The sequence below is a fragment of the Haliotis asinina genome, unplaced genomic scaffold (genome assembly GCF_037392515.1).
Source record: "Haliotis asinina isolate JCU_RB_2024 unplaced genomic scaffold, JCU_Hal_asi_v2 scaffold_50, whole genome shotgun sequence".
Taxonomy (NCBI): domain Eukaryota; kingdom Metazoa; phylum Mollusca; class Gastropoda; order Lepetellida; family Haliotidae; genus Haliotis; species Haliotis asinina.
The window spans coordinates 43,853-68,518 of NW_027133920.1; the positions used below are offsets into that span (position 1 = coordinate 43,853).

The 24,666-nt window shown below is 42.4% G+C and overlaps 3 protein-coding genes across 3 annotated transcripts in view; 1 reads left to right on the forward strand and 2 right to left on the reverse strand.

Moving 5' to 3' along the window:
* Nucleotides 1-22,375, reverse strand: part of LOC137270140 (presenilin-associated rhomboid-like protein, mitochondrial) — a gene marked incomplete at its 3' end in the record, with an annotated part of 66,048 nt that extends 43,673 nt beyond the window's left edge. Inside the window, exons 1-3 of the mRNA XM_067803932.1 lie at nucleotides 22,234-22,375; nucleotides 5,456-5,633; nucleotides 705-842 (exon numbers count right to left, since the gene is read on the reverse strand). Of these exons, the coding sequence (XP_067660033.1) occupies nucleotides 705-842; nucleotides 5,456-5,633; nucleotides 22,234-22,295 (378 nt within the window). The remainder of the gene's footprint in view (nucleotides 1-704; nucleotides 843-5,455; nucleotides 5,634-22,233) is intronic.
* LOC137270143 (uncharacterized) lies at nucleotides 15,704-17,154 on the forward strand. The gene is made up of 3 exons (XM_067803933.1): nucleotides 15,704-16,257; nucleotides 16,427-16,649; nucleotides 17,146-17,154. Exons 1-3 carry the CDS (start codon nucleotides 15,704-15,706, stop codon nucleotides 17,152-17,154), a joined length of 786 nt encoding a protein of 261 aa, XP_067660034.1.
* LOC137270139 (uncharacterized) lies at nucleotides 17,520-21,030 on the reverse strand. Its single transcript, XM_067803931.1, has 4 exons — nucleotides 20,753-21,030; nucleotides 20,331-20,403; nucleotides 19,392-19,977; nucleotides 17,520-17,569 (listed from the first exon to the last, which is right to left on the reverse strand). Exons 1-4 carry the CDS (start codon nucleotides 21,028-21,030, stop codon nucleotides 17,520-17,522), a joined length of 987 nt encoding a protein of 328 aa, XP_067660032.1.
* Nucleotides 22,376-24,666: the final 2,291 nt, after the last annotated feature.

Consider the following 24,666-nt stretch of genomic DNA (forward strand, 5'->3'; position numbering starts at 1 on the left):
GGGGGTGTGGAGTGATGGTGATGGATGTGATGTTGATCCTGGTAGCGGGTGTGGTGTGATGGTGATGGATGTGATGTTGATCCTGGTAGCGGGTGTGGAATGATGGTGATGGATGTGATGTTGATCCTGGTAGGGGGTGTGGAGTGATGGTGATGGATGTGATGTTGATCCTGGTAGCGGGTGTGTTGTGATGGTGAAGGATGTGATGTTGATCCTGGTAGAGGGTGTGGAGTGATGGTGATGGATGTGACGTTGATCCTGGTAGGGGGTGTGGAGTGATGGTGATGGATGTGATGTTGATCCTGGTAGCGGGTGTGGTGTGATGGTGATGGATGTGATGTTGATCCTGGTAGCGGGTGTGGTGTGATGGTGATGGATGTGATGTTGATCCTGGTAGCGGGTGTGGAGTGATGGTGATGGATGTGATGTTGATCCTGGTAGTGGGTGTGGTGTGATGGTGATGGATGTGATGTTGATCCTGGTAGCGGGTGTGGTGTGAATGATGCTGGAGGTGATTGTTGTTCTGGTGATTTGGGTGAATGTGATGTTGGTCATGTTGGTTGTTGGAGGGGCAGCAAGCCTGATGGTGTTGATGTGGTGGTGGGGTGGTGGATATGGGGCTGGTTTATACTGGTGGTTGTGCTGATGTTATGATAGTGTTGATGTGGTAGAGATTGGAAATAACATTTCATAAATATAAATACATGAGCTCGGAATCCGAAACTCTTTGCCAGTGCTGCATCCAAGTTCTTTTGGCCTCCATCACTATGAAGCCTCCTGGCATAGTAGCGGAGAGTCTCATACTGCCACACCATTGCTCCCGTGAAACTGGCACCACAAACCTACAACACGACAAAACATAAATGATATTAGTAAAGAATGGAGAGTATAAAACATAAAGAATATGTACAACATGTACACACTCAACAGCCGCTACTGACAACTTATGGACCATCCCCACCACACACTGAACCATATCCAGTACACACTGCCTAATACCCATCACACACTGCACCATCCTCATCACACACTGCCCTCCACCCACCACATACTGACTCATACACACAAAACACTGCACTTTCCCAACCAGACACTTCCCCACACCCACAACACACTGAACCACATCCATCACACACTGCACCATACCCATCACACACTGCACCATAACCACCACACACTGCACCATACCCGTCACACACTGCACCATACCCACCACACACTGCCCCATACCCATCACACACTGAACCACATCCATCACACACTGCACCATACCCACCACACACTGCACCATACCCATCACACACTGCACCATACCCACCACACACTGCACCATACCCACCACACACTGAACCATACCCATCACACACTGAACCACATCCATCACCCTGCACCATACCCATCACACAGTGCACCATACCCATCACACACTGCACCATACCCACCACACACTGCCCCATACCCATCACACACTGAACCACATCCATCACACACTGCACCATACCCACCACACACTGCACCATACCCACCACACACTGAACCATACCCATCACACACTGAACCACATCCATCACACACTGCACCATACCCACCACACACTGCCCCATACCCATCACACACTGCACCATACCCACCACACAGTGCACCATACCCATCACACACTGCACCATACCCACCACACAGTGCACCATACCCACCACACAGTGCACCATACCCACCACACACTGCACCATACCCACCACACACTGCACCATACCCATCACACACTGCACCATAACCACCACACACTGCACCATACCCACCACACACTGCACCATACCCACCACACACTGCACCATACCCATCACACACTGCACCATACCCATCACACACTGCACCATACCCACCACACACTGCACCATACCCACCACACACTGCACCATAACCACCACACACTGCACCATACCCACCACACACTGCACCATACCCATCACACAGTGCACCATACCCATCACACACTGCACAATACCCACCACACACTGCACCATACCCACCACACACTGCACCATACCCACCACACAGTGCACCACACCCATCACACACTGCACCATACCCACCACACACTGCACCATACCCACCACACACTGCACCATACCCATCACACAGTGCACCATACCCATCACACACTGCACCATACCCACCACACAGTGCACCATACCCACCACACACTGCCCCATACCCATCACACACTGCACCATACCCACCACACACTGCCCCATACCCATCACACACTGCCCCATACCCACCACACACTGCACCATACCCACCACACAGTGCACCATACCCATCACACACTGCACCATACCCACCACACACTGCACCATACCCACCACACACTGCCCCACACCCATCACACACTGCCCCATACCCACCACACAAAGCACCATACCCATCACACACTGCACCATACCCACCACACACTGCACCATACCCACCACACACTGCACCATAACCACCACACACTGCACCATACCCACCACACACTGCACCATACCCACCACACAAAGCACCATACCCACCACACACTGCACCATACCCATCACACAGTGCACCATACCCATCACACACTGCACCATACCCACCACACACTGCCCCATACCCATCACACACTGCCCCATACCCACCACACACAGCACCATACCCACCACACACTGCCCCATACCCACCACACACTGCACCATACCCATCACACACTGCACCATACCCACCACACACTGCACCATACCCACCACACACTGCACCATAACCACCACACACTGCACCATACCCACCACACACTGCACCATACCCACCACACACTGCCCCATACCCATCACACCCTGCACAATACCCACCACACACTGCACCATACCCATCACACACTGCCCCATACCCATCACACACTGCACCATACCCACCACACAGTGCTCCATACCCATCACACACTGCACCATACCCATCACACACTGCACCATACCCACCACACACTGCACCATACCCACCACACACTGCACCATAACCACCACACACTGCACCATACCCACCACACACTGCACCATACCCACCACACACTGCACCATACCCACCACACACTGAGCCACATCCATCACACACTGCACCAAACCCACCACACAGTGCACCATACCCATCACACACTGCACCATACCCACCACACACTGCACCATACCCATCACACACTGAGCCACATCCATCACACCTTGCCCCATACCCACCACACACTGCACCATACCCATCACACACTGCCCCATACCCATCACACACTGCACCATACCCATCACACACTGCACCATACCCACCACACAGTGCACCATGCCCATCACACACTGCACCATACCCATCACACACTGCACCATACCCACCACACACTGCACCATACCCACCACACACTGCACCATACCCACCACACAGTGCACCATACCCACCACACAGTGCACCATACCCACCACACACTGCACCATACCCACCACACACTGCCCCATACCCATCACACACTGCACCATACCCACCACACAGTGCACCATACCCATCACACACTGCACCATACTGATCACACACTGCACCATACCCATCACACACTGCACCATACCCATCACACACTGCACCATACCCATCACACACTGCACCACATCCATCACACACTGCACCATACCCACCACACACTGCACCATACCCACCACACACTGCCCCATACCCACCACACAGTGCACCATACCCACCACACACTGCCCCATACCCACCACACACTGCACCATACCCACCACACACTGCCCCATACCCACCACACACTGCACCATACCCACCACACAGTGCACCATACCCATCACACACTGCACCATACCCACCACACAGTGCACCATACCCACCACACACTGCCCCATACCCATCACACACTGCCCCATACCCACCACACAGTGCACCATACCCATCACACACTGCACCATACCCACCACACACTGCACCATACCCACCACACACTGCCCCATACCCACCACACACTGCACCATACCCACCACACAGTGCACCATACCCATCACACACTGCACCATACCCACCACACAGTGCACCATACCCACCACACACTGCCCCATACCCATCACACACTGCCCCATACCCACCACACAGTGCACCATACCCATCACACACTGCACCATACCCACCACACACTGCCCCATACCCATCACACACTGCCCCATACCCACCACACAGTGCACCATACCCATCACACACTGCACCATACCCACCACACACTGCACCATACCCACCACACACTGCCCCATACCCACCACACAGTGCACCATACCCACCACACACTGCCCCATACCCACCACACACTGCACCATACCCACCACACACTGCCCCATACCCACCACACACTGCACCATACCCACCACACAGTGCACCATACCCATCACACACTGCACCATACCCACCACACAGTGCACCATACCCACCACACACTGCCCCATACCCATCACACACTGCCCCATACCCACCACACAGTGCACCATACCCATCACACACTGCACCATACCCACCACACACTGCCCCATACCCATCACACACTGCCCCATACCCACCACACACTGCACCATACCCACCACACACTGCCCCATACCCATCACACACTGCACCATACCCACCACACACTGCCCCATACCCACCACACACTGCACCATACCCACCACACAGTGCACCATACCCATCACACACTGCACCATACCCACCACACAGTGCACCATACCCACCACACACTGCCCCATACCCATCACACACTGAACCATACCCACCACACACTGCACCATACCCATCACACACTGCACCATACCCATCACACACTGCACCATACCCACCACACACTGCACCATACCCATCACACACTGCCCCATACCCACCACACAGTGCACCATACCCATCACACACTGCACCATACCCACCACACAGTGCACCATACCCACCACACACTGCCCCATACCCACCACACACTGCACCATACCCACCACACAGTGCACCATACCGATCACACACTGCACCATACCCACCACACACTGCACCATACCCACCACACACTGCCCCATACCCATCACACACTGAACCACATCCATCACACACTGCACCATACCCACCACACACTGCACCATACCCACCACACACTGCACCATACCCACCACACAGTGCACCATAACCACCACACACTGCACCATACCCACCACACACTGCACCAAACCCACCACACACTGCACCATACCCACCACACACTGCCCCATACCCATCACACACTGCACCATACCCACCACACAGTGCACCATATCCATCACACCTTGCCCCATACCCACCACACACTGTTCCATTCTGTCCATGCCCCTACCATGCACTGAGACATTTACACTGTGACACGTACTGAGAATCGCGATCATCTTACCCCGACTGAGAAGCACAATGGTTTCAGCAAGCTTCCTGGAGTTGATGTGGTTGCTACACCTGTTTCTTTTTCTATTTTCCTGCGTGTTCTGAAACTTCTATGTAACCATGGTAACTGGTGGGGCCTTCCTCTTCTAGTTTGGACGCACAGGAAGTGATGTAGGCGGACATGAGGTTGACTGCATAGTGTATAAAAAAACACATTTGAAAGCAGGCAGGTCATAGCCAAAGAAAAAACACCACACTCCGTTATATTCAAGATGGCACTAATTACAACTTTTCAACATTCTTTGTGTACACACTGGATTTTGAGGAAGTAATTGTGTAGGGCTGTAGCAATGCATCAAACTATCGATGTATTGCAGTTGTTGAATCTGTTATGATATGGGTCTCGGGTCCAAGTAAGGGTACCAGTGAGCTCCCTTATCTAAACTGGCGTGCTGGTTTGCTTGGGGGAATTAACTCAGCAAAGAGTCCGAAGTCACAAGAACCTAATTACAATTGTATTTACAAGAGATAGAGTAACAAGGGTGGCCACAGAGAGTTGGTACAACCCTCTGGGCTGAGGGCTAGAGCTGACCTGTGTTAGGAGTCTAAACCCTACTGATGGACAAATGGAGTTGGAGACTAACCCTAACCCTAACCCTAACCCTAACCCTAACCCTGACAAAGAGGAACAGGGTAGCTGACAAAACAAAGTACTCTGCGGTAGTGATAAAGATTAAGAATGCAGATTGAATAATAATAACTCCATCTGGCTCCATAGTTTTGGGTCTTTAGAAATATTTGGAAATGGCAGTCCTGAAGTAGACACTATAGCAACTTCCCTCTGTTCCGTAAAGCTTGGACCCCAAGCTCAAATAAATTGAGTCCAAACTGATAGGAGTGAAGCTATGTAAATACCAACAGTGCGAATCAGTACATAATCACTGTAAAGTGATTTTTGATGTCGTTGACATCCCATGCTGCAAGTATTTCTATGCATCGACGGTAGGAAAGTGATCATGTTGTCAGTCTGACACCAGAAAAGTAATCATAGGATCATTGCAATGTACATTTCACATTCGGGTATTGGCTACTTTGGACAGTTTCAAGAAATATTTCAAAGTCTGAGCAGGATATTCAAAACTGGAGTCTGGCTTTGTGGTGAGGCTCAGTACCAAATAATGATAATAATTAGCGTCATAAAAGTATGCATTAAACATCTCAGCAAATATTTCACATTAAGAAAGTTAAAACCAGGAGTCTAGCATTATCGTGTGACTCAGACGGTACTTGTGGGTACTGTTGCCCTTTTAAGTATGATGGGTGCTCTTCTCGTGTCTGTGACAGAGCTTGCCCATATAGTGCGGGTGCTATGCCCAATAAAAAAAAAATAATACTCCTACAATGGGGGCTATTCCTGTGTCGTTGACAGAGCTTGCACATATATTGTGGGTGCTATGCCCAATAAAGAAGTATTAATAACAACCCTACTCTGACTTAAAAATTCTAAAATGCTGAATATTGCTTTGCTGTAAATGAACTGTTTGAGAGGCATTCTAGAAGTTGCTGAGATAAAGATGACAAGAATTTTTATGGATGATCAACTTCTTTATTGCAGGGTAGCGACGTTTCGGTATAGATTCTTATACACAAGAATTTTTATGGATGATCAACTTCTTTATTGCAGGGTAGCGACGTTTCGGTATAGATTCTTATACACGCTTGAAAACGGTATAAGAATCTATACCGAAACGTCGCTACCCTGCAATAAAGAAGTTGATCATCCATAAAAATTCTTGTCATCTTTGCTGTAAATGCCTTAATATTGACACATGATAAAAATGTGGTTATGGGTATCTGGAGAAAACAATATTCCTATTCTGACTTCATTCTGTATCTATATAAGTAATCAATGTTCACATGCACGAAATACAATATGGTATAGACATAAGAAGGTAGTAATGTACTGATCTATGATCAAACATACCTGGTTGCACTTCAACTATAACACATTGTATATCCTGCACTCAGTCATTTAAGTACACACAGATAAGTAAGTCCTAGTGATGTGTCTTGTATACAATGTCAGTGTTGAAGGTGTTCATAAGGTGACTTCTGGATGAATACACGATCTCCATGTTGATGGCTGTGATGAGATCTCTATGGGAGAGACACACCTACTGTCTTGGTCTGTCATACCTTGCTGCTCCATCCTTAACTTGTAGGTTGTCCATTAGGTGGTTGCTGTATGATGCTCCATTCAAGATGGCAGAGCTGAGGGACCATGTTCCCTTGCAGTCTCATCGTTTTGACGAAGAATTTGGGGAATCATCCTTGATACATGATGTCAATGGTAGGCACATAGACAGGTTTCAAGATCAGGAGTAAGCTACAAAGTTACTCTACCCAGATTCTTACACCAGTTGTCAACGCGGGATCCTATGGTCATCGGCTTGTGGTGAATTAGTTCGGTATTACATGAATGAGGTGAGCGGACTTCCAGCTCAACCCCAGGGCCTTTCCTGCGAGCGGCATACCCCTGCTCGCGGTTGTCCCTACTAAGACAGTCGGAATGCCGGACTCCACACTCACATCTCACACTCAGTATAGATGTGAGCATACATACAGTGTTCCCAGAAATTATTGAGAAAATCTTTGTTTTTTTTCTAATGATCCTAAGATTGGAAAAAGGGCTTTCACTATGCACTAAGCATACTAAATAAGGGAGACAGCTCTTGAAGGCTTAGAAGGCAGCTCATTACATCAAGAGTTATCTCCCTTGTCTGCGCAGACGGCTTCCTGTGTTGACATGGCAGAATTTATAGCAAGAGAGAAAAGAAAGCTCATTCTAGATGATTTTGAAAGGGGTGAGGCTGATGCTAAAGTGTTAGCTTGTAGACATGGTATTCCTCTGTCTACAGTATACAGAACTTTGAAGAATATTCAAACAGGAACCGGGATAGAGCACAAAGCAGGGGCAGGTCGGCCTAGGAAATTCAGTGTTGTGGATCGCCAAAGACTTGGGCAGAGAGTGAGTAGGGGCAAATTGAAAAGTGTTGAGAACATCAGAAATGAAATGATTAGCAGAGGAAGTCCTCAGGTATGCAATGAAACAGTTAGGCAGGAATTACAGAGACTTAATTGGGTGAAAAAACGTGGAATTCCCTCGCCGTTGATGAAAGATGCACAAAAGGAAAAACGTTTAAACTGGTGTCGGGCTCATGAAAATCAAGATTGGGGTAATGTTTTCTTTTCGGATGAAAGTTCTGTTTGGCTTTTCCCTAATTGTGTGAAAATTTGGACCAAAGATACTGTCAAACCTATCTACCAGCGACCAAAACATAGCCCGAAGTTTCACATGTGGGGTGGCATATCGGCTCGAGGAGTGACGCCATTGTGTGTTTTCACGGGAAATTTGACAAAAGAAAGATACGTTGACATTCTAAATGGTCACCTTCTTCCGACAGCACAGACATTGTATGAAGATGATTGGATTTTCCAGCATGATAATGACCCAAAACACACTGCGCGCTACACAAAACAGTGGTTGTCGGGCGAAAATGTTCAAGTTTTAGACTGGCCCAGTTACAGCCCAGACCTAAACCCAATTGAGAATGTGTGGGAAGTCATGAAGGGCAGAATAAACCAAAAGGGACTGAGAAATATTGAAGATATGAAGGCCGAGGTGGTCCAATATTGGGATACCCTGTCACACGATTACCTACAAACTTTGATGGGTAGTGTGCCTAGGCGTATTCAGGCATGCATTGCTGAGCGAGGAGGTCTAACAAAGTACTAAAACAAGACTGAGACTGTAAAAGGATGATGTTTTAACATGTTTATGTATGTAAAACGCCAGAAGTTAATAAACGTAATGAGTTACATGACGCAACATGATTCTCAATAATTTCTGGGAATACTATATATATAGTTTTTAACAACAATAGACAGGCAAAGATTCAACAAAGGGCAGAGAGAAAAACAATAGCACTTCCTTCTACAGTTGATGTGATGACAGACACAGCCAAGGGGGATGACCAATAAAGGCCATAAATATCAAATACGGTTATTAATGGGAGTGACAAAGAGGAACAGGGTAGCTGACAAAACAAACTACTCTGCAGTAGTGATAAAGATTAAGAATGCAGATTGAATAATAATAATAATAATAATAATAATAGACTGTCCAACACCTTGTCAGTGGATGCCCTTCCTTGGCACAAACAGCATATCTTAAAAGACATGATGGCATGGCTCGCTGCTTTTATTATCGTCTCCGCCATGCCTGTGGCTTTGACTCTGAGGTCCATTCATGGTACGACCCTGAACATGTTCAGGGCGTCCTGGAAAATGATGCTTTTAAACTTCTCTGGAATAGGCCAATATACAGCCTGAGACGAATTCCAGCCAACAAACCTGATCTTGTCCTTTTTGATAAAGCCAATGAAATTATTTATATCATAGAATTTTCTGTCCCTTTTGACAGCAATGTGATTGGCAAGATTCAGGAAAAGCATGATAAATATGCGGACCTCGCCTTTGAAATGTCTCGCTTGCATCCCAAGTACACTGTCGTCAGGCTCCCCATTGTTCTCGGTGCCCTTGGTTTGGTACCTCCTGATCTCTTGGCGCAGATCAGGAGAGTGCCCGGGTTCTCCACCGGGAGCACAGCCCTTCTGACAATCTGGGTAATGCAGAAGGCTGCAGTGTTGGGGAGCCTCCATATTCTCCGGAAAGTTCTTGGTGGGTTCGACTAGGCAGTGTTTCCTGGGAGAAGTCCCATTCGCTGTCTGGGCTGCGTGTAGAGGGGGTGAGGGCCCTGAGCTGATGATGAGCTTGACCAGCCTGACTGTGCCAGGATCACCCAAACCCTCTCTGCTGCATTTCTATCTCAATCTGTAAAAAAAATAATAACTACATCTGGCTCCATACTTTTGGGTCTTTAGAAATATTTGGAAATGGCAGTCCTAAAGTAGACACTATATCAAATCTCCAATAGCAATTAATCAATGGTAGAAATGGAAAAGTATCAATTCATCGATAGTATGTGTGACTATTGATAGTTTAGTGATTGACTTCCATCGATAAGCGGGCAGCGCAGAGTACAGAGAGTACCAGATTTGTTCATTTTGACGTTAATGTTTATAAAGTTACTATGTCTAATCAGACACTTTCTGAAATATCCAACTTTTTGTGCTTGTTTAATCCAAGTTATCATTCAGTCTATTCATCCTGAGGCTGGGGGACTCTGTCCCTGTGGGTGCGAAGATGGCTTCATCCATAATCCTAGTTTGACAACATATGTTAAAGGTCACACGTACTCTAATAGGGTACAAACGCAAAATCATTTGCTGACATCGTTACAAATGAAACCCCGTCATTAAAACTGCTCATTTCGATCTTTAATTACCTTAAATCGACCTTTTTGTCAACAGTGCACAATTCTCAGCCGCATACGAAATTTCAACCAATCAGAGAGGCGCGTCTCCGTGACGTAATAGTGGGTATAGAAATGAGGGTCCGTGCAGCATTCATCTACACTTCAGGGGTTAAACTGTTTCGTTTACAGGTTTGTACAGACCTGAAATCACGAAAGCTGTTGAGAAAAATGAAAGCTATACGTTCTCACAATCTACTATCATTTAGTTTTGTCTCCTGCTTTGCCTAGTTTTTGAGTTACAACCCTTGTTTTCATAGACGATTCTGTCAAAATCACTTGGTGTCGCTAGGTTGTAATCCGTGTTAGGTGGTATAAACCTACACGTTCTTTTTCATTATTCACTTGACGCTCTGTCAATGAATTTATGACAGGTATAATTAGTGGTAACGCTACTTAGATTACCCGACAAAGGCCCCCATTTGGCATTTCTTTTGTCTGGATTGATCAAAGGATTAACCGATAACACGCTAATTGATTAATTTGTTTTATGGGGATTTAAATGGGAGATTTGTCAAAAGGTAGTGTTTATGTATGTTCATTTACTATTCTATACTGAATACACGCTGTCTTGTCTGTGTCTATGTAAAAACAACACCCTTTTTTCAAAGGATTAACTGCCAATACATTGACTGATTGCTCATTATTGGCTAAGTAAATAACTTTTTAAAAGAATGACGCACATTATGCAATTAGTTGCCAGGTGTGCTATCTTGGGTAACCAATGAACGTATACAGCAATGTGAAAAACCTGAAACGATACATCACATTTTCGTATTTTAGACTGTTAAAAGACACATCACTTGGGAAATCTGCAGATGAATTATATATCACTTGTTTTTGTGGATATTGATGGATACATTCCTCAAAGGTAATAGCCTGACATTGCTCCTATAACTTTAATTTTAATATTTGCAGTTTTGTTTTTTATAAGTTGTCGTAGCTTTCAACAGAATCATTGTTTTCGTCGTTAAATGTAATGATGCAGACGACATACACAAGGGCGTGCGTGCGAATTATGATTCATATAGGAAAACTATGAAATGTCTACATATTACATTCCTCTTATACATATAAAAGATCACTTCTTTTTTATTAAGTTTCAAAATGCATACAAGTATGATTATAAAGTGATTAGGATTATGAGACCAAGTATAAAGACGTATACTGACAAGTGTCTACATACTGGTGAGTGAACGTTATGAACCAAGTAAATTTTGCAAGTGAAGAAATTTATCGCGCAGTATTTTCACTTCGACCCCGACCTTGCTTAAGTTATGTTACAGGTTGTGTCATGTAAACTCCTTTTGGTCATGATTAGGATTTACGTAGTTTTGATTTTCTAACTTGATGAGAACAAACCATACATAATCTCATTAATTCAAATGGATTTGACTTCACGATTTTCAAAAATGGTGGCGGTAAAATATGTATTTTATTGATGGACAATAAGATTTTGCATGACATCGCTTATAACATAACAATTTCACTCATGGAAGTGAGGTGGTGGTCAATATAACATTGCTTGCAATATAAATGTCACTTCGACCCCCACCTTGCTTCCTTGGAAGAAGTCCTTATGTTAAAAGTTGTGTCATGCAAAATCCTTTTGTTCATCATTCAAATGCATATTTAGCTACCAGTAAAAAGCAGTTTTGATTTTCTAACTTGATGAGAACAAATCATAATCTAAATAATTCTAACGGACTTTAGCCCGTGACTTCACGATTATAAAAAATGGCGGCACCCTGTCTGAGGATGAATGCTATTTAACTTTGTTTTCACCGACTTACAAAATCAATATTACTTTCTACTGGTAGTAAAACATGTATTTTATTGTTGGATATTAGGATTTTACATGACATTGCTTATAACACAACAATTTCAGTCTTGGAATCGGTCAATATAAGGGGTCAATATAATATTACTTACGATAATATTGTCACTTTGACCACAACTTCGTTTCCGAGGAAGAAAGCGATATATCCATGCAAAATCCTTTTGGTCAGCAATGTGTAGTAAGCAGTCTTGATTTTATAAACTTGATGACACTTGATCTCCATTTTCTATCCTGGAAGCGTGGTTGGGGGCGAACCATCCGATTTAGTATATACCACGGGCTTCCACAAAGCTCACTTCGCACCCACTAACAACCAATTTATGGTGGAAATCTGTGTATAGTGACACCATCACCTGACCCCAAGGATCAACAACACAACAATTCGGCATGTCTTTGGTGAAGTCGAGAAATCAGCAAAATGACGAGCTTCCTACACATTTTCTATACATTCAACGGGAAATCGTTACTTCTATGACATCACTGTTGGGCTCTGGCAACAGAGTTACGTAACCTGTCTGCGGTTTCATTTGCGGGCGAGAGAGAAGCAGACGGATCTTTTGGCAACTTTTAAGCGCTTGGTATTTATTAACCACAAGTTTTTCTTAAAAACAAATGGTGTTTCGTTTATGACTAACCAAAAGTCTTTCATATGCAGAGATAAAAAGAGTACCAAAAAATTGAGTTTAGTGGTCCTTTAAACATGGTTAAGCTTTGGTATCTGTAACATTTCAAAATATTCTTAACTTTCATCTGGACATTTCATTAATGCCACATCTCTGTCAGATGTACAATTCCTGGATACTTTCAGTGTTCATGTTCTGTGTAGTGTAAATCATGTAATTAATGCATCATGAACCTAGTGCGAGTGCCAGGGTTTGGCCAAAACTAGGTCATCAAATTAGAGCAAGTTCAGGAATCTGTGTGGAGCTTGTTAATCAGTGAATGGAAAAGAGTTGTTTGGACTATGCTGCCATGGAAACTGGCCAGTCTGGCTCACATGATTGAATGACTTTAAGCAATGACCTGTGATTGTAATGTCAGATCTGGCTGATGTGATTGAGTGACTTTAAGCAATGACCAGTGATTGTACCCAGTGATAATTCCATGTGACTTGAGATTACTTTAATGAGGAAGTGACCTGTTTTGGTGTAATGTGTAGTGTCAACAATTCTGCTATTTTCACATACTAGTAATTTGCCGATGAATAAATTCAATGGATATCAAGTAGTATCATGGAAATTAGTGCTCATTTGTAAATTAATTGTACGAGATGTCAAAATTGTATTTGTATTCTGTATTGTTATGATGAATGTTAACCCTAACCCTAACCCTAACCCAGACTTCCAGAGATCTTCATTCATGAAATTCTCAACAGCAGACATGAATTATAATAAAGCAAGAAGAGTACAGATGCATTTGTTGCATTTATTAAATGCTTGCATTAAATTCATGACTTACAGTTCTTCGATGATAGTTTTTATTAAACATGTTTTGCTGTGTATTTTTTTATTGTTTGGATGCAGACTTACAGCTTCTCTGAGTTCAGCTTTGACTGTTTAACTGATCTAAGTTTAAAGTTTCTTGTCAATTAGACTGAAAATACTCTAACTTGTGTTTATTTAGGAGATAATTTCAAATGAGACAATTCAATGAGAAAAAACTAGAGGTGAAAACCCTATTGCAATGGTATTGCAATAGTTGGTTGCAACTGAAATTATGCAAATACCAGGGCACAGAAACAATCAGAGTATCAGCAATTACAATTTGAGGTCCATGAACTGCCACAAGGACTAGAGTCAAATGTTCAACCATCATTCCAGTTCTCAAGGTTCTCTCGCACTTGGTGGGTCAAAACTGTCAAAAAGAGAAAAGTCTCCCTTCCACCACTGATGTAAACTTGGCAACTCAGAGCCATCAGACAACAAGCTACGGGAGTAACGAGTTAGTGCAATCCATCTTCTCCACCCGCATCTATGGAGGTACCATCACTGCAATCTTCTCCACCTCTATCTATGGAGGTACCTTCACTGCAATCTTCTCCACCCCTATCTATGGAGGTACCATCACTGCAATCTTCTCCATCTGTATCTATGCAGGTACCATCACTGCCATCTTCTCCACCCCTATCTATGGAGGTACCATCACTGCAATCTTCTCCATCTGTATCTATGGAGGTACCATCACTGCAATCTTCTCCACCTCTATTTATGGAGGTACCATCACTGCCATCTTCTCCACCCCTATCTATGGGGGTACCATCACTGCAATCTTCTCCACCTCTATTTATGGAGGTACCATCACTGCAATCTTCTCCACCTCTATCGATGGAGGTATCATCACTGCAAACTTCTCCACCCTTATCTATGGAGGTACCATCATTGCAATCTTCTCCACTCCTATCTATGGAGTTCCAACTGAAATTTACTTGCCTTCAATTCGGTAAAATATGATTTTTGAACACACTATGTTTATCTCCTAAATGAAATTAATATTTCTAAAGCTACACTTTCTTGAAAACTTTGTTTGCAAATCTGCAGGTATGGGACCAGTGTCCATTTCTTCCTGCCGACCCAAGACGCTTGTAATCACAAGAAACATCTGTTGTTCTCTAACTTCAATGGTAGCAATAATTCTTGCATACATTACTTGCTTTGTTTTCAAGGGTCGCCCTCCTGGTTCAAGCAGTGCAAATTTCCATGCATCTTGCATGATTCAATGTTACTCAAGTTAAAGAAGTACTACCATGAAGTATTGAATGAGCTGCCATTGACAGTGGGGTACACTGACAATAAATAAAAGAGGGCTTAGCCCTTCGAAAACAACATTTATGAGTGAGGTAAGATAAGGTCTCTTGTATGAGCTGAGGGTACCACATGGCATCTGGACCATTCACCAATACGGAGGTTTCGAGTTATCACTCTTCTGCGCGGGGAGGCGCAAATGGGTTGCGCAACAAACCGGAAGGTGGGGCTGTTTTTAGTGTCACAATGGCGGGTAATTCAAAATCTATCGATTCGATGCTGAAACCAGAATTACGATCCTTCCTAAAGGCAAGGGGTATGACTGTTTCAAATTACACCTTGACACAGCTGCGTGAGTTGGCGAATAAGGCAGCTGAACTTGGTTTACCAGTGCTGACGACTCCCGATGATGCGTCTTCATTCCTTTTGGAGAGAAGTACGGTTGTTGTTGACAACGAAAAAGTAACATTTCCCGTAGTTGTGTCGCCCGAACTGAAATCGTGGACCGACAACCTGACTTTGCTGCCGATGTTCTGTCAAGCTGACATCCTAGTTTACTTGCTAGGGCCGGCAAGTTGGAGCAAAGAGAGGCTGAAGGGGTTCAGGAAGGAGAAGGGCTACCGACTACATACCGATGGCCATATCCATGCTGTTGAGCTTCATAGTTTGTCACATAATCATACATATGTTCGAGCCCACTGCACCCGTGAGACATCACAGTCTGAGAAACCCTACTTAACCTGGTGTCTGCTGGAGAGGGGAAATGCTTGTATTGTGTCAGCAGGATGTGAATGTACAGGGTAAGTATTATTATTATCTGTATTTTCCTACTAAGTAATTTCCTGTGTGTAGTCTAGCCATAGTCAGTTGAATTATGTGTAGTGAGGTGTTAAAAATCAAAGTATGTTCATGAGCTTTTTAAAAAATTCTAAATATTTATTAAATAAGCTCTATTCCATATTTTTTCAGTGATGATGGTGCTTGTAAGCATGTTGTTGCCCTACTCTTCAGCTTAGTGGACTGGTCTGAAAGACATGTGGACAGGAATACAGAGACCTGCACCGATGTCAAGTGTGTTTGGGACAATGCTAGGAAAGAGTCGTTACCACTTAAATTAGCTGAAATTAATCCTTCACTACTCCACACAGACACAATCAACAATTATCGTCCAAGGAATGAATGTTGTTTTGATGTCCAGAATACATTGCATGAATTAATTAAGGACACTGATTGTCAAATGAATGAAGTCTTGGATAATGACCATAGTCAAGTTGCCTGTTCACTTCCCAAAACTATGCTTGAATTTGGCTTTGAATTTAAAAATTTGACAGTTTCACCCCCAAGTTTCATTGATTATGTTAAGCTTAACATGACAAGCAGTGATTGTGAAGAAATTAATTCACTTTCTGTGGGTCAGTCAGATAATGAAAACTGGTTTAAGTATCGATGTGGTCGACTGACTGCATCTGTCATTCCAAATGTGTTAATTTACAGTCAAAATAAAAGTGACAATTACATAGTAAAGCAAGTCATGTCTGAGTATAGAAATTTGTCTGCTGTTAGTAGTACTTGTGCCTCTTCAACATTAGCACCAGCATTGTATGGTGAAGAGCGTGAAGTCCTTGCCCGTGAATTGTATGAGTGTAAACAAAAAACAGACCATGTTGTCCTGAATGTTTATGTTCCAGGACTATTAGTAAATGAAAGCATGCCTCATCTTGGTGCCAGTCCTGATGGTGTTGTACATTGTAAATGTTGTGGTAAGGGCCTTTTAGAGGTTAAATGTACTTACAAATACAAAAATTGCAGTATTGAGGAAATTTGTTCTGAGAATTACAATGTATATAAAAATGAAAATGGAGTGATAAAGCTGACCAAGTCTTCACCTTGGTACAAGCAAATACAGTGCCAAATGGCAGTTGCAAATGTTCACTGGTGTGATTTTGTTCTCTATGTTGAAGGTACCATAAAAACTGGAAAGCATTTGATATATATTGATAGAATTTATTTTGACAAAATGGAATGGAAAAAAGATTTCCAGTCAATAACCTCTTTCTATGAATCATTCATTGTTCCTAAACTGTTGTCTTAAATTGATCTGCATTTGTAGTCCTGCAAATTATTGACACATGAAGTGTATGTGAGAAGTGTTAAAGGTTACTTTGACATGCATATACAGATTGTTTCATCCCAGTGTCATTCGAAGTGGATGATCATAACAGAACTCAAGTATCACCAAATACTGACTTCTATTAATTGTAATACTTACTTACTGGCATACATTATAGTATGTAAATTGAGAAACAAGATATTATGGAACGTAAATTGAAGTTTATTTCTGTACATTTGTCCAGCTAGTGTTATTCATAACAGTGTTTGAGATGTCAGTATCTGTTACTGTCAAGTACATGTACATGAAAAAGTAGTAAATAATATTACTATTGTTGTCATCATGTATTAATATGACTCCAGGTAATACTGTACATATGTTGTGTACAGACCTATTGGTGTAATTAGGCTTTTACTACAACACAAATGTACTGTTAAGTTAAATGGGGATAACTGTTGTGTAAACAGTTTATGATCTGTCATAGAAAAAGCACCTTGTAAATACCATGAGGCACTTAATTATAAACATCAACTTGACACATACTAACAAGTTTTCTACCTACCACTACAATGTATATTCAGTATTTGTCATCTTTAACGAGAGCCTAAGATAAGATATAGCTCATGTGGTTACTGTACCGAATTCATTTTTCATGAATGGGTATTATGAATGTTGAGTCGGTATTTCATCTTCTTAACCAACTTAAATACAGATAATGTATAATGGAATTGATTTCATAAAAATTACTCATCCTGTACTGACAGTACAACACTAGTACTACACTAACAGTACAAATTCATAACAATCGATGTCTTTTTCATTACTCAAACAATTCTTATAAATATAACCCATGACCAGGTTTAATACTTTTTGCATATCTAATATTTTGTATGTGTAATTGGTATAATTGGAAATTTTACATGTGTATTTTACCCAGATATGCAGATTATATGGGCCTCTGAGTTTTCACTTGTGTAGATTGTCTGAAATGCACACTGATTTGTTGAGTATTGTAATGATTGATCATAGTCCAGCTGCTCAATTTTCGAAGTTCTCTCAGCACTAAGGCATATAAGTGACATATATTCACATTGACTTAAGACTATCTTAGCGCCAACAGAGCTTAAAAAATCTAGGCCAAGATCTGTTTGATGCTAATGCAGTAATTGGATGTGGGTATAATTATGTACAAATGATTACATGTCAACTATTGTACATCACAGTATCAACAATAAACCATGATGTATTAAAAAAACCTGTATCACATTGTTTTGGGTCTTTTTCTCAGAGGATTATTCGAAAACAAGACACTGTTCTGTCAAGTCAAAATAAATGCATTATTTGCTTTACAACAGGTATTGAAGTTGAATTAGTTCCTGACTAGTTTTGGCATAAGATTACAATAAAATGCACACACTTTCACCATTTTGTTAACAAGTGGTTTCACTTCCCAAGGAATGATGTTACTTAAAAGTCGAAAACATTTTAGTCTCTGTTAAGCTCTCTCGACATGAATTCTAAGTTTTGCAATGCTTCTTGTCTTTTTAATTTCACTCACATTTAGTCTCTTTTTCTTACCCCAAGTACATTTTCGAGTAAATGGTGGCATATTTAAGGTAGCTCGCTTTCTTGTCAATAAATCACGAATATTGAAAACTCTGTCTGCCATGATATCTCCAGGTTCAATTAAGTCTAAAAATCCTGAATTCTCTGTAATATACCTATCTGAAGCATTACCACCATATAAGTCAGAGACAAACGTGAAAGTACCAGATGGTGATATGGCAAGTAAACATTTCCCAGTATTTTTAGATTTGTACGAACTGTAAGTAGCTGCTTGGGCTGAAGGTGATCTAGGTTTTTGAAAAAAGAACTCTGTACAGTCAATTATGGCTCGTGTTCTGGGATATAACTGCTTAAAAGACAATGGCATATATTTCTTAACCTGTAGTTTTGATGGCCATTTCAGTACATTATCAAAGCTTTGAGACATAAAAGTAATCCATGTTGCAAATATCTGACTAACACGTGACTTTGATATTCCAAACACATCTGCTAAGATATACTGCAGAAATCCTTGTCTCAGACGAACAAGAGTGAGAATAAATTCTTGATACATTGTCAACTTTCTACTTGCACCTGGACGACATCTTGAAGTATTTGTTATTTCACATGCAGCAGCATTGCCATTCCAGTAGTTCAAAACTGAACATTTAGAAACAAGTATGTTGAAGATGCCCAATAAAACAGCACAAGATGGCAATCCTGTATAATACCTTACATGTTCATCATCTTTAACAACAGTTTCCAAAAACAAGTCCCTAAATAGAGTTTCTTTGTCATCCAGTTTTTCAGTTTTACTTTTAAGGTCCTCATTCATGATATGGATGTCAGACATTGTCAGATCTGTCTGAGTTCCAGCTTCACACATCCAGCTCTTCTCTTCATCCTTCATGACATAGTCATGATCGTCACTGACTATGGGTGTGTTTGATTCTATAGCACCTGGAGGAAAATGAAACGAATATCTTGAATCAATTAAGGTCAATTTGCTCTTTTAAGAAATAATTACTTAATCTACACAACATTTTCATTCTGTATTCAAAATAAAGTTTCAACAAGATTTATCGTTTAAAGTTAAAAATTATTTATGAGTAGACCTTTTGAAAAAATTATTTTCCTTGTTGGTTGAAGGACTGTGATCTCTCCAACTGTGTAGGGTATGGCGGCAAAGTCTCTGCTTCCTGATAAATCAGGTGGAACCTCTGTAGTTGCAAGCTCTTTGGTGGATTTCTTCTCATCCAAGGCCAGGTTAAGTGATGAGTTTTGAGTAACTCTATGAAAAAAAATATAACTGATAATTTTCAGGTTCACAGTGTTTTACAACAGAATATTTATTACTTGCAAAAATAGAACAAACATCTAAAATAATTCGGTTTTATTATTCACAATTTGTAGATTTATACTGAGCAGACGTAAGGCCAAAGTTGACAATAATTTTGAATTAAACGAATAATTAAAACAGTCGTCTTTTCGACTATACTAATATTGACAAACGTCCACCATGAAAAACCTCGGATCTATTTATAGATCTGCGGCCAAACTCATTAAATTGTGTCAAAATAGAGGCTACAAGACTTTACAAAATCACTGAAAAATAAAGTATATGTGTAAGTGGTCATTACCTTTGAGTGGAGGACGTTTTAAAGTTGTTATAAGGGAAAAGTGTCGGACAGTCACAACCGGGCAAAAAATGTCTGGAACATATCCGACTGTACTTGTTCGGTGCCCATGTAGGCTCTCGTCGGACGAGCTTAATCCATCTTCTGCGAAGACTTGATGCCCTGATCTTGTTCGGGAAGGACAAAAAAGTCACCCCCTGCAGCCATGGGTACTTCTCCAGTTTATGCTGCTTTCGCGTCGATGCGGTGCAACCCGGAACACAACAGTGATGAGACGGCATATTTACATTAGCGACGGCCTGGAAACAGCCCCACCTTCCGGTGACGTAGCGACCCTTTTTCGCCTTTTCTAAAGAGAGCACTTACTAAGGGACGTAATCCGAAACCTCCGTATTGTCCATGGATTAAATACATGGAGACACCAAGTTCATGAGTAACCTTTGTAACTGTCCTGGCACATTCCCCCGACCTATTCAATGATTTCCATTCAAGAATGACTACGCAAATTGTATGTTGTGTAACACTGCATGAATGACTAAGTAAATTCAGGGATGAGTATAGGTATGAGTGAAAAAAAAAGAGGAAAATGGGCTAGGCCTTTTTGGAGCTGTGTTAATTGAAACAATATAATATATATCATGAACGCAAGCAGTGCCATCAAACACACAGAATTCCGCTGATTCACAGAAAAGTATGAGGGTCACGATCACCTTAGCGTAAAGTAACCCTTATTCATGAATATATACATAATTCTGACTGTAACAAATACACCCATTTAAAATGGCAATGAGCACCAATGAGTCCAGATATTCAGAACTTGGGGAAATCAATCTAAACTTGGTTCATTTAGAGCTTAGCAATGCAAGGAGGGCATGGCTGTGGGGAAAATAAAATGGTTCTGGGACTGTGAGACAGACTAACCTTATGTGATTGCATTATGAAATGGTGCCCTTCATGCCGCTAGTCTGATCACTCCATCCCAGCTTCTTCTAATGACAAGCATTGGTTACTGAATATCACTTCTAACCTAATCCTCGATCTTCATGTCTGATAAATGGGAGCTGGGACACATTGGAATTCTTGTGTAGTGGATCGCTGTGTGTAGTTGCCATACTGATAGGTGGGCCGTTGAAAAATGTTTGGGTGGCTAAATTAAGAGTGTGTCGCTGACGCAATGACCGGTTGTTGTAAATGTTTTCAAATTGTCAGAAACACACCGATCGGAACCCTGTCAACTGAGAAGTGTAACTGAAAATACTATGTAGCCCATCTAGTACACATTGGCTAACTTTCTAAGAGCGAATGGTCGAAGTTTGTTGGGTACACCGTCAATAAACTGTAGCACTAAATACAGAGATAGGTGCACGAAAACCGAGGCTCACAATAAGTAATGTAAGCTTTATGAGCTTGTGTAACAAGCATGTAAGAATGATCTCTTGTCGTGAAGCCATACAATGAGTTAAATGGTAGTCTTGCCCACGTACCTGCAACTTTGTAATGTCGAAACTACCCGGCCACTGAGAGACAGTGTTTTCACAAGAGTCATTGCGAGAGAGTAGAGTGCTCTCCCTTTCTTGTCTTACAAGTTCGGGAATGACAGTACAAGCAGCGTAACAAATAATACTGAGCCCATCTTTACTTTGACTAACCACGAGTCGTTCATGATACAATTACCTGAAAGTAAATTGCCGAACCGTTTTCCACCAAACTGCACATGCAAACATTCAAAGGAGAAAGGTTATGTCAGCACTTGAAGTGTGACCTGACAAACGGTGAGCTGTAGACATGATCCATGGTTCATGTGTGATCTGACAGATGGAAAGTTCTAGGTATGATCCATGTGGGACCCCACAGACTGAAATTGTATTTATGATCCATGTGTGACCTGACAGATGGAAGGTTTTAGGCATGATCCATGTATGACATCAGAGATGGAGATCTCGATGTATTGGTATGATCCATGTGTGACCTGACAGATGGAAGGTTTTAGGAATGATCCATGTATGACATCAGAGATGGAGATCTCGATGTATTAGTATGATCCACGTGTGACCTGACAGATGGAGAGGTGTTGGTATGATCCATGTGTGACCTGACAGATGGAAAGGTATTGGTATGATCCATGTGTGACCTGACAGATGGAAGGTTTTAGGCATGATCCATGTATGACATCAGAGATGGAGATCTCGATGTATTGGTATAATACATGTGTGACCTGACAGATGGAGAGGTGTTGGTATGATCCATGTGTGACCTGACAGATGGAAAGGTATTGGTATGATCCATGTGTGACCTGACAGATGGAAAGGTATTGGCATAATACATGTGTGACCTGACAGATGGAAAGGTATTGGTATAATACATGTGTGACCTGACAGATGGAGAGGTGTTGGTATGATCCATGTGTGACCTGACAGATGGAAAGGTATTGGTATGATCCATGTGTGACCTGACAGATGGAGAGGTGTTGGTATGATCCATGTGTGACCTGACAGATGGAAAGGTATTGGTATAATACATGTGTGACCTCACAGATGGAAAGGTATTGGCATAATACATGTGTGACCTGACAGATGGAAAGGTATTGGTATAATACATGTGTGACCTGACAGATGGAGAGGTGTTGGTATGATCCATGTGTGACCTGACAGATGGAAAGGTATTGGTATGATCCATGTGTGACCTGACAGATGGAAAGGTATTGGCATAATACATGTGTGACCTGACAGATGGAAAGGTATTGGTTTAATACATGTGTGACCTGACAGATGGAGAGGTGTTGGTATGATCCATGTGTGACCTGACAGATGGAAAGGTATTGGTATGATCCATGCGTAACCTGACAGATGGAAAGTTCTAGGTATGATCCATGTGGGACCCCACAGACTGAAATTGTATTTATGATCCATGTGTGACCTGACAGATGGAAGGTTTTAGGCATGATCCATGTATGACATCAGAGATGGAGATCTCGATGTATTGGTATGATCCATGTGTGACCTGACAGATGGAAGGTTTTAGGCATGATCCATGTATGACATCAGAGATGGAGATCTCGATGTATTGGTATGATCCATGTGTGACCTGACAGATGGAAGGTTTTAGGAATGATCCATGTATGACATCAGAGATGGAGATCTCGATGTATTAGTATGATCCACGTGTGACCTGACAGATGGAGAGGTATTTATATGATTCATGTGTGACCTGACAAATGACGATCCATGTGTGACCTGACAGATGGAGGAGTATTGGTATGATTCGTGTGTGGCCTGACAGATGGAGAGGTATTAGTATGATTCATGTGTGACCTGACAGATGGAGGGGTATTTGAGTATGATCATGTGTTACCTGAAAGATGGAGTTTTAGGTACGATCCATGTGTCACCTGACAGATGGCGAGCTGTGGGTATTATCCATGTATGGCCTGACAGATTGAGAGTTGGAGGTATAATCCATGTGTGACCTGAAAGATGGAGTTTTAGGTACGATCCATGTGTGACCTGACAGATGGAGAGGTGAGTGAGTGAGACAGTCAAACAACTGGAATAGCACTATTAGAACAAGTGTTTACCACTAACAATGTCCCCCACCGCTAAAAAAATGAAATATTTATAACATATTCACTACTTTTCACTCACAGTCCTAAAATGCGTGAAATGACTGGTGTCTGGATAATCACCCAGTGTAGGCTGTCGACAGACTTGAGGACATTGGTTGTATGGAGTATTGCATTAACATAACTTTGAACAGGGAACAAAGTGTCATGGTAATATTGAAAACAAGATCAAGATCACCCAAATTCACTGGTGTTTGGGTAATCCCCATATGTAGGCTGTCACCAAATTTGAAGACATTGGGTACAACAGTTCATGCGATGTCACATTAACAAGAGCTTGAAGAATGGTCAGAGTCGC

What these genes read in the sequence shown, in the direction of transcription:
- LOC137270143 (XM_067803933.1), top strand. Translation starts at nt 15,704, where the DNA reads ATGGCGGGTAATTCAAAATCTATCGATTCGATGCTGAAACCAGAATTA. An exon ending in GCAGGATGTGAATGTACAGG is followed by an intron (nt 16,258 to 16,426) that starts GTAAGTATTATT and finishes ATATTTTTTCAG; the next exon opens with TGATGATGGTGCTTGTAAGC.
- LOC137270139 (XM_067803931.1), bottom strand. Translation starts at nt 21,030, where the DNA reads ATGCCGTCTCATCACTGTTGTGTTCCGGGTTGCACCGCATCGACGCGA. An exon ending in AAAACGTCCTCCACTCAAAG is followed by an intron (nt 20,404 to 20,752) that starts GTAATGACCACT and finishes TTTTTTTCATAG; the next exon opens with AGTTACTCAAAACTCATCAC. An exon ending in AGCCCAAGCAGCTACTTACA is followed by an intron (nt 17,570 to 19,391) that starts GTTCGTACAAAT and finishes AATAATTTGCAG; the next exon opens with GACTACAAATGCAGATCAAT.